This window comes from Salvelinus fontinalis, chromosome 5 (genome assembly GCF_029448725.1).
Source record: "Salvelinus fontinalis isolate EN_2023a chromosome 5, ASM2944872v1, whole genome shotgun sequence".
Taxonomy (NCBI): domain Eukaryota; kingdom Metazoa; phylum Chordata; class Actinopteri; order Salmoniformes; family Salmonidae; genus Salvelinus; species Salvelinus fontinalis.
In genome coordinates, this window is record NC_074669.1 from 9,078,895 (window position 1) to 9,101,386 (window position 22,492).

A 22,492-nucleotide genomic window follows, 5' to 3' on the forward strand; every position below is an offset into this window, starting at 1 on the left:
GATTTGATAACATTGCTCCCCTAGCGGCAAAGTAAGATAGTGTTTTTGGGACGCAGAGCTTCGAGCTGGGACTGGTTCCTTCGCAGCCATTTTCTGTCCAACCACACGGCCGTTTTGAGAAGCTAACCAACCAGGGCAGTATCGGAGGTTTGTGCCTGGCTCTGGCCAATGATTGCTATCCGATTTCTCGTTACCTCGAATCGAAATCTCCGCTTTTGACTGTTTCTGTTTATTTGATGGTAGCGTGAGAGGGAATTAGCAGCGGGAAAGTAGAAATTAATTCTGCGAGTTGAGGAATTCTATCTAGGACTCGCTAGTAAATGGTCTCCCCGTATGGGTTATCAGTCACACAGCAGGCCCTCCACAAAGACGTCTAACGTTAGCATGTTACATTTGGCAGATGTTATGTTTGTCATGTGGGTGCTCAAATCAGACTGTTGAAGTCGACGGATGTCTTGAATATTGTGTAAACATGACGAATTTACGAAATCGTGAGTTACTCATCGATTCAGTCTTTTTGCTTTGTATGTGAGTTGGTTAGCTAGCTATTAAGGTTAATAACTAACATTAGGTAACGCACATTGCTATCGCTAACGACAGTAGCTTGTTAGCATAGCTGACGTTAGCTAGGTAGCTATTGCAACTAGCTAAAGTTGTGTCCGGGTTTTCGTCTTTAGCTAACTACTGTAGCCATTTCTTCTTATGTAAAAATAACTGTTCCCCCACGCACAACATTAGCCAGTTAAGGTAACTAGTAGTACTAACTAGCCAGTTGGCTAGCTAACGTTAGCTTTTTTGTTTGCACGCTGGCTAGTTGTCAATCAACGCGGGAACAAAAGGATATGTTGCAGTTTACTAGAAAAAGCCAAAGCAGGGCCATGCTGACTTGGTAAAACCTAACTATACGCTAATAAAAGGTATTAAAGGGCTAGCGTTTGATGACAACGAAATACACAGTCCAGTATTACATAATTAGAAAGAGTGTATTGTCATGATTAAAATGGTATCAATGTTTTTTTTTTTTTTTATACACACTGAGATATTTGTCGAAATAGACAGACATACCTATATTTCCCTATGGTTAACAATGGAACGACCTCAGAGTTCCATGCGTCATTTTTTGTGAACAATGTGGGCAGGTCTCCATAGCCAACAATAGCAAAGCAGGCAACGGTAAAACAATAAGCTGGGAATAGAAGTTTGGAAGGCGAGTTGGTGCCATGATGCTCAATAGAACTAGGTGAATGCACCAATTTGTAAGTCGCTCTGGATAAGAGCGTCTGCTAAATGACTTAAATGTAAATGTAAATGTAACTAACAGGAGCTGGCAGGGTGAAAAATGCCCTAAAATAAGGCCTGTATTTTTGTGATTACTTCAAAACAACGGCAGGCAGCTGGAACATATGGTAATGTTATGAAACTGAGCTCCACGGCAAATGCAATGAACTAGTTTTTATCAGAAAAAAGCATTGTTAAAAATTTCATCTGTCCGGCCTACAGTGTGGTGCACATGGCTAATGTTAGTTAGATACATACAACCTGTGCATTCAGTTTTTGATTGACTATTTGGATAGTTCATCCAGACAGTGTTTAGTTAATGTAGCTGAACCAGTTTAGCATACAGTCAATCCTTCTGTATTTCTTAAATCATGATCTAAAAAGAACAGGCTTATAAATAATTTGTCTGTGTTTATAGATGGAGGGAGACAGTTCAACCACAGATGCCTCTCAGTTGGGCATGCCAGGGGAGTACATGGCAGGAAGCCACTACGTTCTCCAGTCACAGGATGGTAAGTGATGAAACTCCCTTCACAGACCAAGCACCATAATCAATAGTTACCGGAGTTGTAACTCCAGTTCTATGAGTGGAGCGGAGCCCCATAGAGGAGCTCTGCTCCTAGTGGTTTACCCTGCTGCCTAGGCAGTGAACAGCCTGAGAAATTATGCACACACCTGCAGCCAATAGGAGTACAGGTGTCCCGATATAAGGGGATGCTTCCCCACAATCAGCGTCCAGGAAGAAAAATATTCAGTGAGACTGGGGGTCGGCAGGGCCTAAGTCCTATGGGGCTTCGCTCCACTCATAGAACTGGAGTTACAACTCTGGTAACTATCGTTCTATATATCGTGGAGCTCTGCCCCATAGGGGATATCTGCTCCTAGTGGTTTAAGGCGGAGCGCAACGCTCCAAAATGTACTCCTTGCCGAGCCTAACACTTAATGAAAAGGTCGGGCCCAGCAGTGGCTGCGACCAAATCCCGCAGTACTGTAACACACTGTGAAAACAGACTGTGTTACAATGTACTGCGTCCTCGGTCTAATCCGCCCTACTCAGTCGAGAGGCATAGCCAATGTCTAGGGGCAGTTGAATATGAGTCATAATAATCTGTACAAGCAGATAGATGAACTCATAACTCTGTCAATATTAAAAGATTGGTCTAATAGTACTGTAACACCAGTTAAGCCAATGATTCGTGGGCAGATAACAACTGAATTTGGGCCAACTACTCTGCCTCAGCAGGTGGATGATACCTCAATATTCTATCAAATTCATTGACCGGTTTAATAGTGAAGTAATACTAGTTACAGTACTATTTGCCTCATCACTCCGCCCCAACACAGTGGGCAGTCTATATATTCTCAGCTGTATTGACAGTGTCAGACAAAGATCATGTCGCACATGTCTCTCTCCTTGACAAAAAGAGTGGACCTAATGGGAACGATGCCCAGTCGTTCTGCATCTTTTCTTAACTCAAGTTCTCCCTTCAGCCACGCTGAGTACAGAACGAGCTAGAGAGTTAGACGACATGTCTAACAGGTAGAATCGGATAAAAGGAGACGGTGACGACCACTGCACAAATATCCTATACCCAGGTTCCTCTGAAAAGGGCCGTAGGCGCTGCTGCTCTTATGCCCTGAGGCAGTGGTCGCCCTGGCGCCTCATAAGCCGTCTCAATGCTTTTGCGAAGCCAATGGGACAGCCGCTGTTTTGAAAGTGGTGTACTAGCACAATGACACACAAACAGCTGAGGCGATGACCTAATCATCACTGTGTGCTACACGCCAAGGCGTGTACCGGGCGTTGTCAATGAAGCCTCTCCTCTCTGCTCCGCATGGGGAGGGGGGAGAAGGCCGACAGCTCAACGACCTGTGACCTTTATAAGCTCTTAATAACCTTCGGCATAAATGCCTGGTTGGGACGTAACACCGCTCGGCTCAAATCGGCATTTATGGCAAGGCAGTCCTGTCTCGTCGAAAGAGCACACAAATCACTGACGCGCTTGGCTGTAGTCAAAGCAAGCGACAGTGCCGTCTTCAGAGATAACATCTTGAGGGGGATTTGATTCATTGGCTCAAACGTCGTCTCAGAGTGCCTCAAGTACCAAAGTTAAATCCCACTAGTGAAACGGCGTTCCCAATGGAAACCGTTTCACTAGAGGGTGGCTGAAGATAATGTCTCTGCCAAACCCCTCACGACAAGCTGAAATCGCTGCCGCAAACATCTTAATAGCAGAGGGTGAGCGCTGCTTGTCAAACATGAACTGTAGGAAAGACGGCATGCTCTTGACCTGACAGCATATGGGGTCCACATTCTCTGGCACACCATCTGCTGGCATACATCCTGGATGTGGAACTGGCACACAAGCCCTGTTTGGTTTCTTAGATTACTGAATCAGATGACCCACAGCGCTCTAACCTGTCCCTCTCGGGGCAGACCCTCAGTGTTTGGCCGATTAGAGGCAATTTCTCTATCATGCCTCCCGCCTGAGACATCGCATCCTCGGTGGAATTGGCCATGATGGCGCAATCAACATTTGAGTCATCTCCGCGTACCACGAAGCCCTTGGACGATCGGGGGCTATCAATATGATTGACAGCCCTCCTGTTCTCACACGGGCTAGCAGTGGGAGAATGCAGGACAGTGGTGGAAATGCGTACAGGAGAACATCTGTCCACGGTTAGTGCGCAAAGGCGTCTATCTCTAGTGGCGGTTTGTCCTGGGCTCGTAGGGATAACCATAGGGATCACTGTTCGTTCACACGTGACGCGAACAGATCCACCTCGCCTCTCCCAAACCGTTCCCATATTTGGAGAACAATGTCGGGGTGCAGCTCACTCGTCGTCTCTGTGAACCCCTCGAAACATGAGGTCTGCTCCAACGTTCTGATAGCCTGGAATGTGTGCTGCTGTCAACGAGTGAAGGTGCTCGTGAGCCCACAGCCGCAATTCCTCTGCCAGCTGGTGGAGTGCAGGAGACCTGACTCGTCCTTGGCTATTTCCCGTAATTTCCGGACTATACAATGACGCGGCTAATTTATGGATTTTTCACGCTTTCACAAGATTCATGAAGCCAAAAAAGTGAGCACCGTCACATATTGTGACGTAAATCGAGCGCGCTCAAACTTCCCATCATTCTGATTACGGTAGTCATTTTGTCACCCTCATCATGGCAAAGACACGGAGAAATGCATATGATGCAGCTTTCAAGTTGAAGGCGATCGATCTGGCTGTTGGGAAAGGAAATGGAGCTGCTGCACGGGAGCTTGGCCTTAATGAGTCGATGATAAGACGTTGGAAACAGCAGCGTGAGGAACTGACTCAGTGCAAAAAGACAAAAGCTTTCAGAGGGAAGAAAAGCAGGTGGCCCAAACTAGAAAATGAGCTTGAAGACTGGGTCAACACACAGAGAGCAGACGGCCGAGGTGTTTCAACTGTGCAGATCCGACTGAAAGCCAAAACAATCGCCACCGCAATGAAGTTTGAGGATTTTAGAGGTGGACCATCTTTGTGTCTAAGATTTATGAGACGTAAAGGCCTGTCCATCAGGGTACGGACGAGTCTGTGTCAGCAGCTCCCTCCCGACTACGAGGAAAAAGTTTAAAACTTCCGCAAATTCACTGATGCCGCTATCTTTGATTCCTGGGGGCACAACAAAGTATTTGCAGCCACTCGACATCAGTGTAAATCGTGCATTTAAGGTGGCGCTCCGTGTTCAGTGGGAGGCTTGGATGACAAGTGGCGAGAAATCCTTCACTAAAACGGGCCGCATGCGAAGAGCAACTTATGGTCAAGTCTGCCAGTGGGTCCTGACAGCGTGGAGCATTGTCAAAAAATCCACTGTCATCAACGGGTTTCGAAAGGCTGGACTGCTGTGTGTTGAAGAGGGCAGCATGAACTCAGCGGGGAATTTGCCTCCGGATGAAAGTGACGAGAGCGACAATGAAAACGATCCAACATCGGATGAAGCAATTCTGAGGCTATTCAACTCCGACACCGAAGGAGATGACTTCAGTGGTTTCAGTGCACAGGAGGAAGACAGTGACCAATGACTTTCTTGGTAGGCTACTGTTTACTGCTATTTTTTAAAATTTGTTACAAGCCGTGTTTCGTTTAAAGGCTGTGTAAAGTTCATTTGTTTCAATGTACCGGCAGGCACCTGTGGCTTATAGACATGTGCGGCTTATTTATGTACAAAATAATATTATTATTTTTAATTCAGTGGGTGCGGCTTATATTCAGGTGCGCTTAATAGTCCAGAAATTACGGTATGTAGGTTACTGTGGTTCGGTTGTCCGATCCAGACCAACACGTCATGACCCCATAGGGTAGACACGAAATGGGTCAGAACCAGTAGAACTGTCTCCAACTCCAGGAGGTTGAAGGGCGGTCGGAGGTGTGTCCTCCCTCGGGATGCCGTGAGTTTGACATGTCCCTCCCCATCCAGTCAGACAAGCCTCTGTAAACACTGGAATGTAGGAGGACACTGCCCATTGTGACCCCTTGCGTCGGGACACACAGGTCTCTCCAATAGTTCAGGTCCGCTCTGAGCGAGAAGGGAACTACCAACAACTGATGTTGGTGCCTGTTAGAGGAATTTTAATTCCTATGTATTCATTAACCAATTCAATTAAAACACAGTCTGCACCCAGAGTTTGTAAGGTTCTGGGGAAAGTGAAACAGACGGAGACCAGTTTATTCTTGAGAGCTCTGCTCAAAATACCATGCACATTAGTTTATATACCACACACAGCGTCATAGCATCAAAAATGTCCCTACTCCTCTCTGACAAGGACAAAGCTGCTGTTAAATTCCATTCCAACACATACACATTGCTTATCTTATGCTATCACATATCACACCATCTGTTGCAAGCCTAATGGTTTCTCCCCGCCCTGGGTGGGGAGACTTACTTCCTGTTATTAGTTTCAGTGGCCACAACTTGTTTGTCACAATTTGTAGAAACATTATTTATCAGACAGTGTAGAATTCTGTTAAATGTCACAATCCTTTAAACGTATAAATCATTTAGTCATTAAATATATAAATTATTTATTTATTCCTAACAGTGCCTCACTGGGTCCAGTTGTAGTTGGGCAAACCATCGCTGTGTTTTGCGCATGTGCAAAAGTCTCCGCGGAACCACGGAGTGGGTAGACGACATGAGACCCAAGTGTCATGACGGAATGCGCCGTCACCGTGCGGTTCGGATCAAACCTTTGTAGGGCTAGCAATAAGGCAGTTGAGGATCCAAAATTCGAGCCTTCGTGGTCAGTGTCTAGCTGTAACCCCAGGTAGACAATCCGATGACTGGGCCAAGGTGCGCTCTTCTCCCAATTCACAGCGAACCCCAGACATGTGAGATTAATCACTGTCTGTGTCGTGTGTGCAATCGCCAGCTCTGCTGACGGGGCGAGAACCAGTAGGTCGTCTAGGTAGACTAGTAGCCTTATCCTTGAACGACGCAACGGTTCCAATGCCGCCTCCATGCATTTGGAAAAGATGAGAGGTGTCAGGGCGCATCCTCGTACGCCACCCCTTGGAAGGCGAAATGCAGAATCTTCCTGTGACGTGGATGCACCGGCATATGAAAGTATGCGTCCTTTAGGTCTACGCATATACAAAAGTCCTTGTTGTGGATACATTCCAGCAGACGTTTTGTCGTAAGCATTCTTAAGTGCCGTAGTAATGCTCTGAGAGCGGGAGCGCGCAAAACTTTGGTACAGACAGTAGGATGGACTTGTATTAATCTATGGCTGCTGTCCCTCGACACCGAAGTGGTGGGACAGCCCAAGGTGAGCCCCTCCTCGAAAAGGGGAGGAAATATTAGCGCGTTCTGTGAGAAACGGGGGCGCCAACACTTTGGTTATACACCTTGTGGTTCCAGTCCTCTGTGAACGCAGCACGGGTCTGAGCTACACTGAGGCATCTGCCTGAGTTAGTACGCCGTCCCCCAACGCAAGATGTTCCTCAAACCCTTATCCACATTACTCCTGAGAGTGTATGGTTTTGGGTTTTCATGAGGTATAGCATGGCGGCTCATCAAGAGCGTCTGTTTTGCTGCCCTCATGTCATTTCCACTCACAACGTCCTCAGCTACGCACTCATAGTGGGCTGTACTACACCCCGAGTGATGTGAGAGAGAGAAGGAACCTGAACGGTCTCAAGTTTGTTATGGGAAAGAGGTTCTCTTGTGACAGTCAGATGGAACACATTCTTTATTAATCATTTCAGCCTCGGTCAGTAGGGTGCCTTTTTTCAGAACCTGAGGCTAGCACAGACATGGCGTCCTCCAGAGGGAGATCTACCCTGTTAAACGCCCACTGCTGCTTCCTTCACCTTTAAAGGAGGGCACAGCAATGGCATTCTGGGGGATCTGTCAGGCCGCCCCTAGCGTGCTGTGAACCCAAGCACACAAAACATAAGTTGAGTGGGTCTGTAGCGGCCATAGTGGCGCAGCGACACTGAGCTCTTTAAAAGAGCTTTTGGGGGTGGAAAAGGCATGCTCATAAAGGACGACGTCGAGACCAGGAGATCGACAGCGGGTTCGTCCTGAGACTTCTCTCTTCTCTTCTAGGCTTCTTCAGTCCAGTCCTGTTGCTGAAGATTATGGGAGGCTGATTGTGGGGTAGCATCCCCTTATATAGGGACACCTGTTCTCCTATTGGCTGCAGGTGTGTTGATAATTTTCTCTCAGGCTGTTCACTGCCTAGGCAGCGGGGTAAACCACTAGGAGCAGAGCTCCCCTATGGGGCGGAGCTCCACGATATAGAACAGAAGCACCCTCTTCTCGAGCTGAGTCTCTCAACTCTACATTAATGGAATTTAGTTGAGACGAGTGTGTGGACTGTATCTCCGACTACATAGTCGCTGTCAGGCTATACTTCTAAAAATCGAAATTCTTAAACCCTTACGGTGTACCACAGGAGGTTGGTGGCACCTTAATTGGGGAAGACGGGCTCGTGGTAATGGCTGGAGCGGAATGAAACATTGTTTGATGTCATTCCATTCACTCTGTTCCATGCCATTTTGAGCCGTCCTTCCTCAGCAGCCTCCACTGCCGTGTTCCTTTGTTTGTCCACTGTGTGCCTTTTTTCTGTCCTCTGCATGCCTGTTATTTTTTATTTAACTAGGCAAGTCAGTTAAGAACAAATTCTTATTTACAATGACGGCCTACCCCGGCCAAACCCGTACGGCGCTGGGCCAATTGTGCGCCGCCTTACGGGACTCCCAATTACTGCCTGTTTGCTGGAATCCCTTACTTTTTAATAAAATGTTAATCAAATACAACCACTGACTGTGGTCGGAGGTACACTCCGCCCACAGTCGTCTCAACCCAACTCCACCGAGATGTACACGGCGTTGAGTTGAGAAACCCAGCTACCTATTCTCTGACGTGCACAGTCCCAAGTCCCTTTTTCAGAATAACATGGTATCCCAATGATGCAGGACACCATCAGAGCACCCCTATATAAAGATACAGACATGGGCACTCCCACCTTTCAAAGGCGCTTCACAAATAATCAGGCTTACTTACTGTAGTAATTCTAAATGACAATGTTTGACATGGATCAAGTCACATGTAAACTTGATCTCAATCAGACTAAACTTGCTTGGTGAATAAAAGTAGAGAAGATTTTTATAGGCAAAATATGTAGATGTAACATGCCCCTCTCCCTGACACAGATGACTGTGATGAGAGCCTGCATGACCATGAGGAAGGCAACGGCAGCAAGGAAAACTTCCGTGAGCAGGACATCTACCTCCCAATCGCTAACGTGGCTCGCATCATGAAGAACGCTGTTCCACAGACAGGAAAGGTATGGAGCATGACTTGCTTTGCTTTTTGCTTTTTATTTATTTATTTAATCTTTTTATTTTATTTATTTTACTTTTAACAGGTATTTGGATTCTGTGAGTCCATAAATCTACACAATTCAAGATTGAAACAGCAACAAAGCCAGATACATAGACCACAGAATCATCTAGGGCTGCCAACACCCCTAAATGACTATTAGGGATGCAAATTTCGTATAATTTTGCTGCCGACTGAATCTCATTAAACAGTCAAGTTTTCTTCTCTTTTTTTCTCCCAAACAGTCAAATGACTTGACCAACAGAGAATACTATCGGAGATCTGTATATAATGACGAGATGCTTATGTTTCCGCCCTAACAATGGGGGGGAGTCCCAAGGCAGGAAGGGAGGTGAAGCTTAGGCCCAAAATATTTTCATAGAATATTCCCATTGGGCTTATTTTGGACAGATTTGGGCAAGAGAAAAACCTTTCACTTGGTTTCTTCCTCTCTGATACTACAAGGACTGGACATTTGTCATTAATAGTTTAATGGAAACATCAACAATGGCATGCCTATTGTCGAAAAATTATATAAGAGGGAGACTAGATTCCTCAAACACCAACTAACTTTATTATAAGATTACCAAAAATGGAGCAATCAACAATCACTCAATAGTGCAGAGTTAAAAGCCCAACGAACAAAGTTTTCTCTTGGCTTTCATAGGAAGTACAACCTCTTTGTTTTCGTGGCAGTTTAGCAGATGTGTGGAAATGGGTAGAACATAGTGTGTAAAAAGCGATTGGTTTGTCTGCAGATTAAGATGGCACGAGGGCTCAACTGTCTAACTGCATTTGCCACAGCTCACACTATGTGCTCCTTTCTGCAAGTTTCCCTTACAGCTGACGGTTGCACCCAAACGGATCTTAGCTATACGCCCAGTCTTATGCCTAAGTCACACAGACAAGTTTGTATCAGGTTAGGGGAAAAAACGAACAAATAATGAGAATATTCTTTAAGTAATAAAACACGGGATAGCATGACTCATTTTCCACCACAGACATCCATGCAATCAGCATGCCAATTGCACGCTCCCTCAATTTGAGACATCTGTGGCGTTGCGTTGTGACAGCTGCCCATTTTATTTTATTGCCCCCAGCACAAGGTGCGCCTGTGTAATGACCATCCTGTTTAATCAGCTTCACTACTCACAAAAAGGTATGTAAAAAAAATTGTGCACAACATTTGAGAGAGAAGCTTTTTGTGCCTATGGAACCTTTTTGGGATCTTTTATTTCAGCTGATGAAACATGGGATCAACACTTTAAATGTTGCATTTATATTTTAGTTCAGTGTAGAAAGAGGGGGAATCTAATAGCAACTACTATGATGGATTGCTAATATGTCTAGGATTGTGCCTTTCAGCTTCTGGACAACAAAAGAAAGTCAATAGAACAGGAGAGAAATTTGGTTAATGGCATGAGGAAGTCTTTATAAAATAATTACCTCCCTGTTTCTATGGATGGATTTTCACAAAGCTACTTTGAAGCAAGGTAAGACATGCTTCATTATTTGAAGTTAAGTAAATTCAGGTTTCAAACAATTATACTGCCTTAAACTTCTCACATTGCGAAGTGGTGGGTGACGTGCTGAAAGTCAACGGTAGGCAGGCTATAGCCTATGCATCCGAATAGCGAATGTAAGGAGCGCTTAAATTACGAGTTGAGATTGAGAAATAAAAATAGCACCTTTTTAATTGTGTTTTTAACACCCGATTGCATTTAGAATTGTTATTTTTTGCGCAATGACTGGGATTACAAAAGAAGGTTTCACTCCAGTAGCCTACAGGCTTTTGAGGACCTACTCTCGCACTGTCTGACAGGTGGTAGACTATTCTACTCCTCAAACTAGGCTCTGTATGCTGTCCACGTGTGATAAATAAAATGCACGATGACTAATGAAAATACACGTGCCAATTTAATTCCACAAAATAATGCAAATTAACTTGTAGACCGATAAGCATGATTGGTCATGTATTTCGGCGGCTAACCGTTAACATGTTTATGTACTATCATAACCAAATTGAGGCTATGTGTTTTGAAGTGAGAGGGACTCATCCAACCTATGCAATAGTAGAGGAAACACTTAGACTGAGTACACTGTTGCTCCTTTTTGACTGTTATCCCAGTGTATACACCCTTATGTTATACTAGTGAAATTGTGTTTCCATAGTTAGGGCTGAAAGTGAGGACTTGTACTAGAAAATTCCCAATACTCTTCACATGTGTGCACATTATACATCTTAGAGGAGTAAGAAGATTCAATGCAAGCTAACTATTATATGTATGTGTGGGTCATTAGGCTAAGGGAAGCCATGTGTCTGGGTCAGTAGACGTGCACTCTGAAGCCATTAATCAATAGTTCATTAGGCTAAGGGAAGCCATATGTGTCTGGGTCATTGGGCTAAGGGACGCCATTACGTAGTCCAGTGAGGCTCATTAGACATGCATTAGGAGCATAGGTTTGTATTACCTAAGCAACATTAGACATGCATGTTGCTTGGGATTGTGTGTGTCTGTTTATTTTTGTACTATTGCTATGGTTACGCCACCAATAGAATCTATGCCCTAATGTCTGTGCCAATAAGAAAATGGAAACCAAGCTGAAGTGAGTGCAAGGCAAAATGATAATGGTGGCTAAATGCCAGAGGGGATGAGTCATTAACATAAAGAGGAGTTACTATGTGTGTGACTTAAGGATGAAAACTGAATAGAAAGTGTGTGCCGAGGCTGGAAAGTCAGTTGATCCATGAACCAGCTCGGCTTGTTACTTTGTAATAAAGTCTATTTGAATTCACAAGTTCCGGTATCTGAGAAATATGATTGAGCAAATATTTCTACGACAAGAGCGGAATCAACAACCTCTGCATAATCAAAATGGTTGCTTTGTGAGAAAGTGTTAGTTCACAGTTAGCCATTGTTATGTAAATGATAGGTGAAAGTACCAGTTAGGCTCTGGGCGATATGGCGGTAAAAAAAAAAAACATTACAAAAAATGGACAGTTTGACGGTATTTTTTGTTTTTGAATAATAAAAGTTCTACGTTTGCTTTGAGTAGTGAGTGATCCTGGGGTGGCAAAGCATACATACATTCTACGTTATTTCAATGAGTGTGTCTCCATTATGATTGTTTTATACTGTTCAACTTCAACCAAAACAAATTTCAGCACTTTTATAATTTCTGCATTTCCTGCACTCAATTGCAGTGGTGGAAAAAGTACCCAATTGTCATACTTTAGTAAAAGTATAGATGCATTAATAGAAAATTGCAAAAGTGAAAGTCACCCAGTAAAGTACTACTTGAGTAAAAGTCTAAAAGTATTTGGTTTTAAATATACTTAAGTATCAAAAGTAAATGTAATTGATCAAATGTACCTTAGTATCAAAAGTAAAAGTATAAATCATTTCAAATTCCTTATATTAAGCAAACCAGATGGCACCATTTTTATTTACAGATAGACAGGGGCACACTCCAACACTCAGACATAATTTACAAACAAAGCATTTGTGTTTAGTGAGTCCTCCAGATCAGAGGCAGTAGATGACATGGGATGTTCTCTTGACAAGTGAGTGAATTGGACCATTTTCCTGTCCTGCTAAGCATTCAAAATGTAACGAGTACTTTTAGGTGTCAAGGAAAATGTATGGAGTAAAAAGTACAGTATTTTCTTTAGGAATGTAGTGAAGTAAAAGTTGTCAAAAATAGTAAAGTACAGATACCCCCAAAAATGACTTAAGTAGTACTTGAAAGTATTTTTACTTAAGTACTTTACACCATTGCTCAATTGAGAATTTCCACACTGCCACGTAGGGCTGCACGATATGGGCAAATAATCTTGGACTTATTTTTAACCAAATGTTGCAATTGCGATTTGACTTGCGAGCAAAACTGTTGGAATCATGGAAATAGATGACTGTTCTAATTCTATAGTTAGAATATAATAGTGGCCACTTTGAATACATTGTTTGAGATGACGACAAATTAAAATGCCAGGGAGGAGTTATTGTGATAATTGTTTCCTAGGGGACCCTATAAGCTTTGGCTAGATTGCATGGTTTCTCTTAGCTTCTTCATATAGCTAACATATTCTTGCTTTGCATATTCCTCTTTGATTTAGAAGATACTGTTGCCCAAACAACGTGCTGATTTAAGTCTACACCATCACTGGTATTATCAGGCTGTATTAGCTAGCTATGTTTGCTCTTACTCAGTACATTTATAAGCTAGCTAGATATTAGCATTAGCGGCTAACAATTAGCGTCTCACAAGATTCTAGGGCAACTTGCTAAGAAATGACAAACTAGCTGTTTGCTGATGTAAGAAACACAAACTAATATTGTTATTATAGAACGCTAGTGGATTTATATTAAGAAGTAAAGTGAAAACAGCATTGTCATCAACATTGTTGCATTTGCTGCGTTGACCATGTAGACTGACGCAAGTGTCTCGTGGTTGAGGAACATCAAATGCGCTCCTTGAGTGACAAGGGGCGTGGCTAGGTCTGTGTGGAGAGTGGCGAAGAGAGATGACTCAAGTAGCGAAGTAAATAAAAAAAAAATGACATTACACATGGCGTATCACAATTAACAAACAAAACATTTAAATACCGGTATAGAAGGTGAAGTAAAAACTCAAACCAGTCCCTGCATCAATACCGGTATATCATAAAATACAGTATACCACCCAGCCCTAGTACCAGTGGCCTGCCTTTAGAGCTAAGTGAGAGCAGGTCAGCCGGAGCCATGGCTCAGTGAGACACGGGAGCCCGGCCCGCGTAGATGGAAACAGAAAAGTCTGAGCCTTTTGGGTAAAACACTGGGGTAAATCCTGTATGGAAATGCTCCATTTCTTAAGCACAGAAGCGCCTTTCACGTCACCAAGGTCACACTGCATTTGTATCTTCTTTCAAGACTGAATATTTGCCAGTGTTGATGTATTTCTCCTCTGCCTTAGCCCAAACACAAAGGGTTTATTGCTGTGTCCATTTCTTGGCCATCAACCAGTCACACTGATAATACTCACCCTTCCAGTTACTGTGGATTCTACTTCATACAGTAGGCTACATGTCCTTGAGACTCTTGGTACTCCCTAGTTCCAGGTGGTAAACGTCTCAAAGGTTTGCTGCCAACTTTAGTTCAGTGTTTTCCCACCCAAAGCACAGCTTCGATGCCTGATAAATTGCACAGGGCAGGTTGACAGGGCCATCTGTTTTTTACCAAATCCATCAACAGACACATATGACAAACCCCAACACAAAACACTGCAAGTTATTTTTAAAGATGCTTACTTCTTGTTTATTTAAAATGTTTTGTCATTTTAAATAGATATTTTTTTAAATAAGTCTTTGTAAATTATTGTAAAGCCAAATATGGATTTTTATGTGAACACTGAGTTAGATTTACCCGACACACTTTCCGGAGATTTTCCAATGACCATGCTTTTTAGTTCAGGACTAGGCTTAATCTGTGTCCAGGAAACCGGCCCTGAATGTAGTTTCCACATCAACCTTTGGCTGCATGTTGACCTAAATCCCCCTTCCCCTATTAATTCTGTCCAGATAGCGAAAGATGCCAAGGAGTGTGTTCAGGAGTGTGTGAGCGAGTTCATCAGCTTCATCACGTCGGAGGCCAGCGAGCGCTGTCACCAAGAGAAAAGGAAGACCATCAACGGAGAGGACATCCTGTTTGCCATGTCCACCCTGGGCTTTGACATGTACGTGGAGCCACTCAAACTCTACCTACAGAAGTTCCGAGAGGTGAGAGGAAGTGTGTGTGCGCCAAGTGCCATAACTCATGCCATGCTCTCCAGACTGGTGTGTATGAGTTCATATGCTATGCACTATCCTTGAGCCTTGGCTCAAACACTGTGTTATCGCTGTGTCCTTTTCTAGGCATCACACCGTTGGTGCTGTGGAAATACAGCTCAATTCATAACCCTAACAAGTTCTCAATGTGTCTCTCTCCGTAGGCGATGAAAGGGGAGAAGGGAATCGGCGGCATATCTGTAACAGAGGGACTCGGAGAAGAACTCACAGACGACAGCTTCGGTAAGTGGGGTCTCAATCCCAATAGAAATCATTAACATTTGCTGTTATCCTCCAACACTGTTAAAAGCTCTAGGATTAGGCCTAGATGAGAGGTGCTGAATGCATACATGTACTCCTTTGTTATTCATGTTACAGGATCATAAGCTAGTTTATGGTCTAGTTGCCATGATGGCCTTCTTTACTGCAGTTCTTCAGCCCTGGGCCCCAGGCAATTTCTTACCCTGAGGATTGTTAAGTTTTCAACAAACAGTAAAAAGCTCAAACCAAGTTTATTCAACCACTGGGTCATACAGCTGCAAAGACAACATACAAGTCAAACAAACACATCTTTATACCTTCCGACTAGGCGGAGACACCTTGCATGTCTAAGAGAACCCGTCCTTCTTTGGTGTTAGGTAGAATCACAGTAGGTTCCTCTTACTGGTGTTATGGCTCTGCCTAACTCTAGGACCCTCATGGGCGTGGAAGTGAGTATGTATGTGTGCGATAGGACTGTAATCAGATGTTCTTCGATGTGGGTCCCCTTCCAGCAGTATCTTCTCTCTTCAACTGTTAACCTTCAATCGAGTTGAGTTGCTCATCCCTCATAGTCCTGGTTCCACAGCATCTGGCCTGCCTTATCAAGAACTGAAACTAGACTGTTGCACTTTGCCTCCCTCCTTAGGGACATTCATATTCAACAATAATACAGTGCATTTGAAAAGTATTCAGACCCCTTCCCTTTTTCTACATTTTATTTCTTTTGTTGGATTCTAGCTTGAAATACTTGCTATATGTGGAGGAAATTAATTACGTACTATGCTGTTTAATTAGACATACTATGCTGTTTTTTACTTAAAGAATTATCCGTTGTTATATGCTAGTATTTTTTACTGATACAAACTTGTTTTGTGTGACTTCGTCATAAGTCTGAGTGTACAGATTTATGAGCCGTTTGGGTACCCCAGCAGTATGTGACCTGCTGTGTTTACAATGGACAGGAATTTAGCTATGTGGGAATTGCAGGGAGGAACAGAGAATGGTGGCGATGTCAGCTAACTTGATCTGCGCAGATGAGCTAAATTCCTTTTTACAACTCTGTTCCCCGGCCCTGTTTCTGCACATGTGCTAACTGTCACATAGATAAGAGGATGTACCTTCTATTAAAGGAGAGAGCCAACTCTTTTCATTGGGTTTTCTACTCTGAACTTTTAAAATATTTTGTTTGATTGCTCCAGTTTTGCTCATCTTATAATAAAGTTGTTAGAATAATTTACAGTTTCTCTCTTTAGAATTGCAGCCACAGTCATGGCCAAAAGTTTTGAGAATGACACAAATATTAATTTTCACAAAGTCTGCTGCCTCAGTTTGTATGATGGCAATTTGCATATACTCCGGAATGTTATGAAGGGTGATCAGATGAATTGCAAAGTCCCTCTTTGCCATGCAAATGAACTGAATCCCCCAAAAACTTTTCCACTGCATTTCAGCTCTGCCACAAAAGGACCAGCTGACATCATGTCAGTGATTCTCTCGTTAACACAGGTGTGAGTGTTGACGAGGACGAGGCTGGAGATCACTCTCATGCTAATTGAGTTTGAATAACAGACTGAAAGCTTCAAAAGGAGGGTAGTGCTTGGAATCATTGTTCTTCCTCTGTCAACCATGGTTACCTGCAAGGAAACGCATGCCATCATCATTGCTTTGCACAAAAGGGCTTTACAGGCAAGGATATTGCTGCCAGTAAGATTGCACCTAAATCAACCATTTATCGGATCATCAAGAACTTCAAGGAGAGCGGTTCAATTGTTGTGAAGAAAGCTTCAGGGAGCCCAAGAAAGTCCAGCAAGCGCCAGGACCGTCTCCTAAAGTTGATTCAGCTGCGGGATCAGGGCACCACCAGTACAGAGCTTGCTCAGGAATGGCAGCAGGCAGGTGTGAGTGCATCTGCACGCACAGTGAGGCGAAGACTTTTGGAGGATGGTCTGATGTCAAGAAGGGCAGCAAAGAAGCCACTACTCTCCAGGAAAAACATCAGGGACAGACTGATATTCTGCAAAAGGTACAGGGATTAGACTGCTGAGGACTGGGGTAAAGTTATTTTCTCTGATGAATCCCCTTTACAATTGTTTGGGGCATCCGGAAAAAAGCTTGTCCGGAGAAGACAAGGTGAGCGCTGCCATCAGTCCTGTGTCATGCCAACAGTAAAGCATCCTGAGACCATTCATGTGTGGGGTTGCTTCTCAGCCAAGAGAGTGGGCTCACTCACAATTTTGCCTAAGAACGAGAGCAACTTCTCCCAACCATCCAGGACCAGTTTGGTGACGAACAATGCCATTTCCAGCATGATGGAGCACCTTGCCATGAGGCAAAAGTGATAACTAAGTGGCTCGGGAAACAAAACATAGATATTTTGGGTCCATGGCCAGGAAACTCCCCAGACCTTAATCGCATTGAGAACTTGTGGTCAATCCTCAAGAGGCGGGTGGACAAACAAAAACCCACAAATTCTGACAAACTCCAAGCATTGATTATGCAAGAATGGGCTGCCATCAGTAAGGATGTGGCCCAGAAGTTAATTGACAGCATACCAGGGCAGATTGCAGAGGTCTTGAAAAAGAAGGGTCAACACTGCAAATATTGACTCTTTGCATCAACTTCATGTAATTGTCAATAAAAGCCTTTGATACTTATGAAATGCTTGTAATTATACTTCAGTGTTCAATAGTAACATCTGACAATAATATCTAAAGACACTGAAGCAGCAAACTTTGTGGAAATTATTATTTGTCATTCTCAAGAAAAATTGGCCACGACTGTAGACTAGAAGGACAACCATCTCTGCAGCACTCCACCAATCAGGCTTTTATGGTAGTGTGGCCAGACGTAAGCCACTTCTCAGTAAAAGGCACATGACAGCCCGCTTGGAGTTTGCCAAAAGGCGCAAAGTACAGAGATCCTTGATGAAAACCTGCTCCAGAGCGCTCATTACATCAAACTGGGGCAACGGTTCACCTTCCAACAGGACAACAAGCACACAGCCAAGACAACACAGGAGTGGTTTCGGGACAGTGACGCTCCCCATCCAACCTGACAGAGTTTGAGAGGATCTGCATAGAAAAATGGGAGAAACTCCACAAATACAGGTGTGCCGAGCTTGTATAGTCAGACCCAAGAAGACTCGAGGCTGTAATCGCTACCAAAGGTGCTTCAACAAGTACTGAGTAAAGGGTCTGAATACTTATGTAAATGTGATATTTCTATATATATTATTTTTAATAAAAAATGGAAAGCATGTTCTAAAAGCCTGTTTTTGCTTTGTCATGTGTAGATTAACAACATCGAAAAATTTAAATAAGGCTGTAACGTAATAATGAGGAAAAAGTCGAGGGGTCTGACTAAATCCTGACTTCACTGTATATTTGAACTGAATATGAACTTTCTGCACTTTCCCTTTTCTCACTCAGTAACTTTCCACACACCAAGTTCCTCTTTACTCTTCCTTGACAGTACCAGTCAAAGGTTTGGACACACATACTCATTCAAGGGTTTTTCTTTATTTTTACTTCTACATTGTAAAATAATAGTAAAGACATCAAAACTATGAAATACACATATGGAATCATGTAGTAACCAAGTGTTAAATAAATCAAAATATATTTTTACGTTCTTCAGAGTAGCCACCCTTTGACTTGATTATAGTCTTGAAGGAGTTCACACATGCTGAACACTTGTTGGCTGGTTTTCCCTTACGCTGTGTTCCAACTCATCCCAAACCATCTCAATTGGGTTTAGGTTGAGTGATTGTGGAGGCCAGGTCATCTGATGCAGCACTCCATCACTCTCCTTCTTGGTCAAAAAGCCCGTACACAGCCTGGAGGTGTTGGGTCATTATCCTGTTGAAATCGAATGATAATGACGTTTCGCTGCATAATGCTGTGGTAGCCATGCTGGGTAAGTGTGCCTTGAATTCAAAATAAATCACTGACACCAGCAAAGCACCATCACACTTCCTCCTCCATGCTTCATGGTGGGAACCACACATGCGTAGATCATACGTTCACCTACTCTGCCTCTCAAAGACACGTTGATTGGAACCAAAAATTGAAAATTTTGATTTATCAAACCGAAGGACAGATATCCACCGGTCTAATGTCCATTGCTTGTGTTTCTTGGCCCAAGCAAGTATATTATTGGTGTCCTTTAGTAGTGGTTTCTTTGCAGCAATTCGACCATGAAGGCCTGATTCTCCTCTGAACAGTTGATGTTGAGATGTATCTGTTACTTGAACTCTGTGAAGCATTTATTTGGGCTGCAATCTGAGGCTGGTAACTCTAATGAAAGTGTCCTCTGCAGCAGAGGTAACTCAGGGTCTACCTTTCCTGTGGCGGTCCTCATGGGAGCCAGTTTCATCATAGCACTTAATGGTTCTTGACATTTCCCGGATTGACTGACGTTCATGTCTTATTGTAATGGACTGTCGTTTCTCTTTGCTTATTTGAGCTGTTCTTGCCATAATATGGATGTGGTCTTTTACCAAATAGGGCTATCTTCTGTTTACCACCCCTACCTTGTCACAACACAACTGATTGGCTCAAACGCATTAAGAAGGAAAGAAATTCAAAAAATTTATTTTTAACAAGGCACTCCTGTTAATTGGAATGCATTCCAGGTGACTACCTCATGAAGCTGGTTGAATGGCAAGAGTCTGCGAAGCTGTCAAGGCAACGAGTGGCTACTTTGAAGAATCTCAAATATAAAATACGTTTTGATTTAACATATTTTTGGTTACTACATGATTGAATGTGTGTTATTTCATAGTTTTGATGTCTTCGCTATTATTCTACAATGTAGAAATAAAGAAAAACCCTTGAATGAGTAGGTGTCAACTTTTGATTGGTACTGTATGTTTCTTATACATGTAAAGCACTGCATAAATTCTGATATGATAACATGAATAAGTATATTTCAAGCTAGAATCCAACAGGAGTTATCATATCAGAATTTATGCAGTACTTTACACTCAGTGTATGTTTAAAGTGTATTTTATTAATTTATAACAGTGGGTAACAGTGTTACTTCATGGAAAAGGTAACTCCATAATCTGAAGTATAAATCTGTTTCCTTTTGCAGCGAACCAGTTGCCTGCTGGAATAATAACTGCTGATGGACAACAACAGAATGTCATGGTTTACACCACCTCGTACCAACAGGTAAGGTTGCTCCTGAGTCTACTCTCCACGCTTCATGTAATCATTAAGACCAAACACGTGAGAGTGATGAGTTGCACCATCAGGCGGGCGCTGGTTGCAGTGGCACAGGCGTCCCGTCCCGCACCTCTCTGGGGACACAACCATGTGCACAGGGGCCATCTGACTCACCCACACCACCACAAGTACACACAACTGTGCACCCCGGGACTCGTTAAACCATGATTAATCAATAAATCGTTCATAAATGTCTAAACATGGCTTGCAGCTGACAATAAAAAAAGTGAGAAACAAAGATCTCTACATGTTAGTTCTGCTCTCTCTCTCTGGGCGGCAGGTAGCCTAGCGGTTAAGAGCGTTGGGCCAGTAACCGAAAGGTTGAAACCCCAAGCCGGCAAGGCAGTTAACCCCCAACAATAACTGCACCGATGACGTTGATGTTAAGGCAAACCCCCCCTGACCTCTGATTCAGAGGGGTTGGGTTAAATGCAGAATAAACATTTCGATTTTAAATCATTCAGCTGTGCAATTGACTAGGTATCCTCCTTTCCTTCTTCCAGATTCCCGGAGTGCAGCAGATCCAGTTCTCTTGAGTAGGTTCCGGAATTCCCCATTTGAAATCGGAACACATTTGAAATGGGGAAGAGATTACAGCATTACTGTACACTCAGGTCAAAAGATAGTGGTGGGAAGATGGAAAGGGAGGGGAGCGTATGCAGAACTTGCAGAGGTGGGTTTGAATCAGAATCAGTTTTATGTTCTGGTCATGATAAAGAACCGGATAGGAGACGATCTGGAGACAGTTATTTGGCTTTTTTTGTTAATTGAAGATTTTCAGAGTCACTTTATTTGGATAGTCTGTATTGTCCATCTGCATATGCTCTACAGCAGGGAAGGCATTTGAAATTATTTCAGTTTTCGAATAATATCCGGACTATTTCGGATATCTGGATAGTCTAAATGTGCTTAAAGAAAAAAATATTTTTACACTTCAATGGAGACTTACCCGCGTGACTCGAGAGCCTGTTGGGGCAGTAGGGGCTGGTGCCTGTCTTGACTCCATAAAATCGATGTAAAGAAGCTAGCTAAAGTAGCAAAGCTAATTCTCGACAACTCCTTTCAGATTAAACAGCCTACCTGATGGTTTCTCGTTGTAGCGGACTCCTCATTTAGCCAACTTAATTCCCTAATGTTAATTCCATTTTGCATTGATTATAAATCTCCCACTTCTCTTGCTACACAGAGCCTCTGACTGTAGCGCCGCTTTGATTGACCAACAACAAGCTTCACGTTGGCTACCAGTGTGTCTTTTTTATGGGGAGCACTATTAACTGTCAACTTTTTTATTAAAATCCTTGTAGGCTATGTAAAACTTTTTTATTAAAATCCTTGTAGGCTATGTAACAATGTTAATTTTAGACCAAGCCTTTAAAAACATTTGTTGTGCTATTTTCTTTATAAAAAATGAATACTCTCAAAGTAATCGAATACTAATGTCCGTTCAGTTATTGGAATAACCGTGCCCATCCCTACACTAGAGGGTCATACTATCAACAAACATCGTTGATAAGTAACAGCTTGCAAGGGTAAGGGTTAAGATTAGGGTTAGTAGATATTTGAAATGTTACTGATAGTCTCTAGAGCATCTACAGATGGACTATCCAAATCCTCTTTTCCCCCTCCATGTTGTCTATCACTACAGGTTTTATGAGGGAAGGAATGGGGGGGATGAACATTAGTTGAAATGTCTGTCTAGGGAATTGGTGACCTCTTTGACGACCTTGTAAAGTAATAAAAACAAAAGTAGTTGACATCTTCACTCCAAACTCTGTTGTAAACAATTGTAAGTGGCATGCAGGTATTTAACTATTTTATACTTTCTGTAAAGTTCTTCTGTTGGTCCTTTTAATAAAAATGTAAGCGTCATGCCAGTCTCCATTTAGTTTTTTCTGAAGTTTTTACCCTAATTTCTCCACCCTTCTAATACTACAGCACCACTTAAGACACTGCCCTAGTGTCATGACTTGCCAGTCCTAAGAGGGAGATCGGTGGTGCCCGCTAGGCAAAGGTCTGAAGACCCCCTCCCCCTCCTGGGTCTGTTGGCCAGTTTTATGATGATCATAA

The 22,492-nt window shown here is 43.1% G+C and overlaps 1 protein-coding gene and 1 non-coding gene across 5 annotated transcripts; both read left to right on the plus strand.

The window, feature by feature from the left end:
• Positions 1 to 54: 54 nt before the first annotated feature.
• nfybb (nuclear transcription factor Y, beta b) lies at positions 55 to 22,294 on the plus strand. Of its 4 annotated transcripts, none has more exons than XM_055922310.1 (7): positions 55 to 147; positions 1,697 to 1,790; positions 8,965 to 9,098; positions 14,691 to 14,888; positions 15,101 to 15,179; positions 20,292 to 20,371; positions 20,929 to 22,294. In XM_055922310.1, the coding sequence occupies exons 2-7, from the start codon at positions 1,697 to 1,699 to the stop codon at positions 20,959 to 20,961; spliced, it is 618 nt and encodes a 205-aa protein (XP_055778285.1). In that variant the 5' UTR covers positions 55 to 147; the 3' UTR covers positions 20,962 to 22,294. The 4 variants fall into 4 exon arrangements, 3 of the variants coding, with proteins under 3 accessions (XP_055778285.1, XP_055778286.1, XP_055778284.1); XR_008759412.1 differs by lacking the exons at positions 55 to 147; positions 20,929 to 22,294 and adding exons at positions 156 to 491; positions 18,954 to 19,112 and having other exon boundaries at positions 20,292 to 20,374; XM_055922311.1 differs by lacking the exons at positions 55 to 147; positions 20,929 to 22,294 and adding exons at positions 157 to 491; positions 20,706 to 20,922.
• Positions 20,428 to 20,540, plus strand: LOC129856343 (small nucleolar RNA SNORD67). The gene has a single exon (XR_008759749.1). It is a non-coding gene; the product is annotated as a small nucleolar RNA SNORD67 (small nucleolar RNA).
• Positions 22,295 to 22,492: the final 198 nt, after the last annotated feature.

What these genes read in the sequence shown, in the direction of transcription:
- nfybb (XM_055922310.1), top strand. Translation starts at nt 1,697, where the DNA reads ATGGAGGGAGACAGTTCAACCACAGATGCCTCTCAGTTGGGCATGCCA. An exon ending in ACCTACAGAAGTTCCGAGAG is followed by an intron (nt 14,889 to 15,100) that starts GTGAGAGGAAGT and finishes CTCTCTCCGTAG; the next exon opens with GCGATGAAAGGGGAGAAGGG. An exon ending in ACTCACAGACGACAGCTTCG is followed by an intron (nt 15,180 to 20,291) that starts GTAAGTGGGGTC and finishes TTCCTTTTGCAG; the next exon opens with CGAACCAGTTGCCTGCTGGA.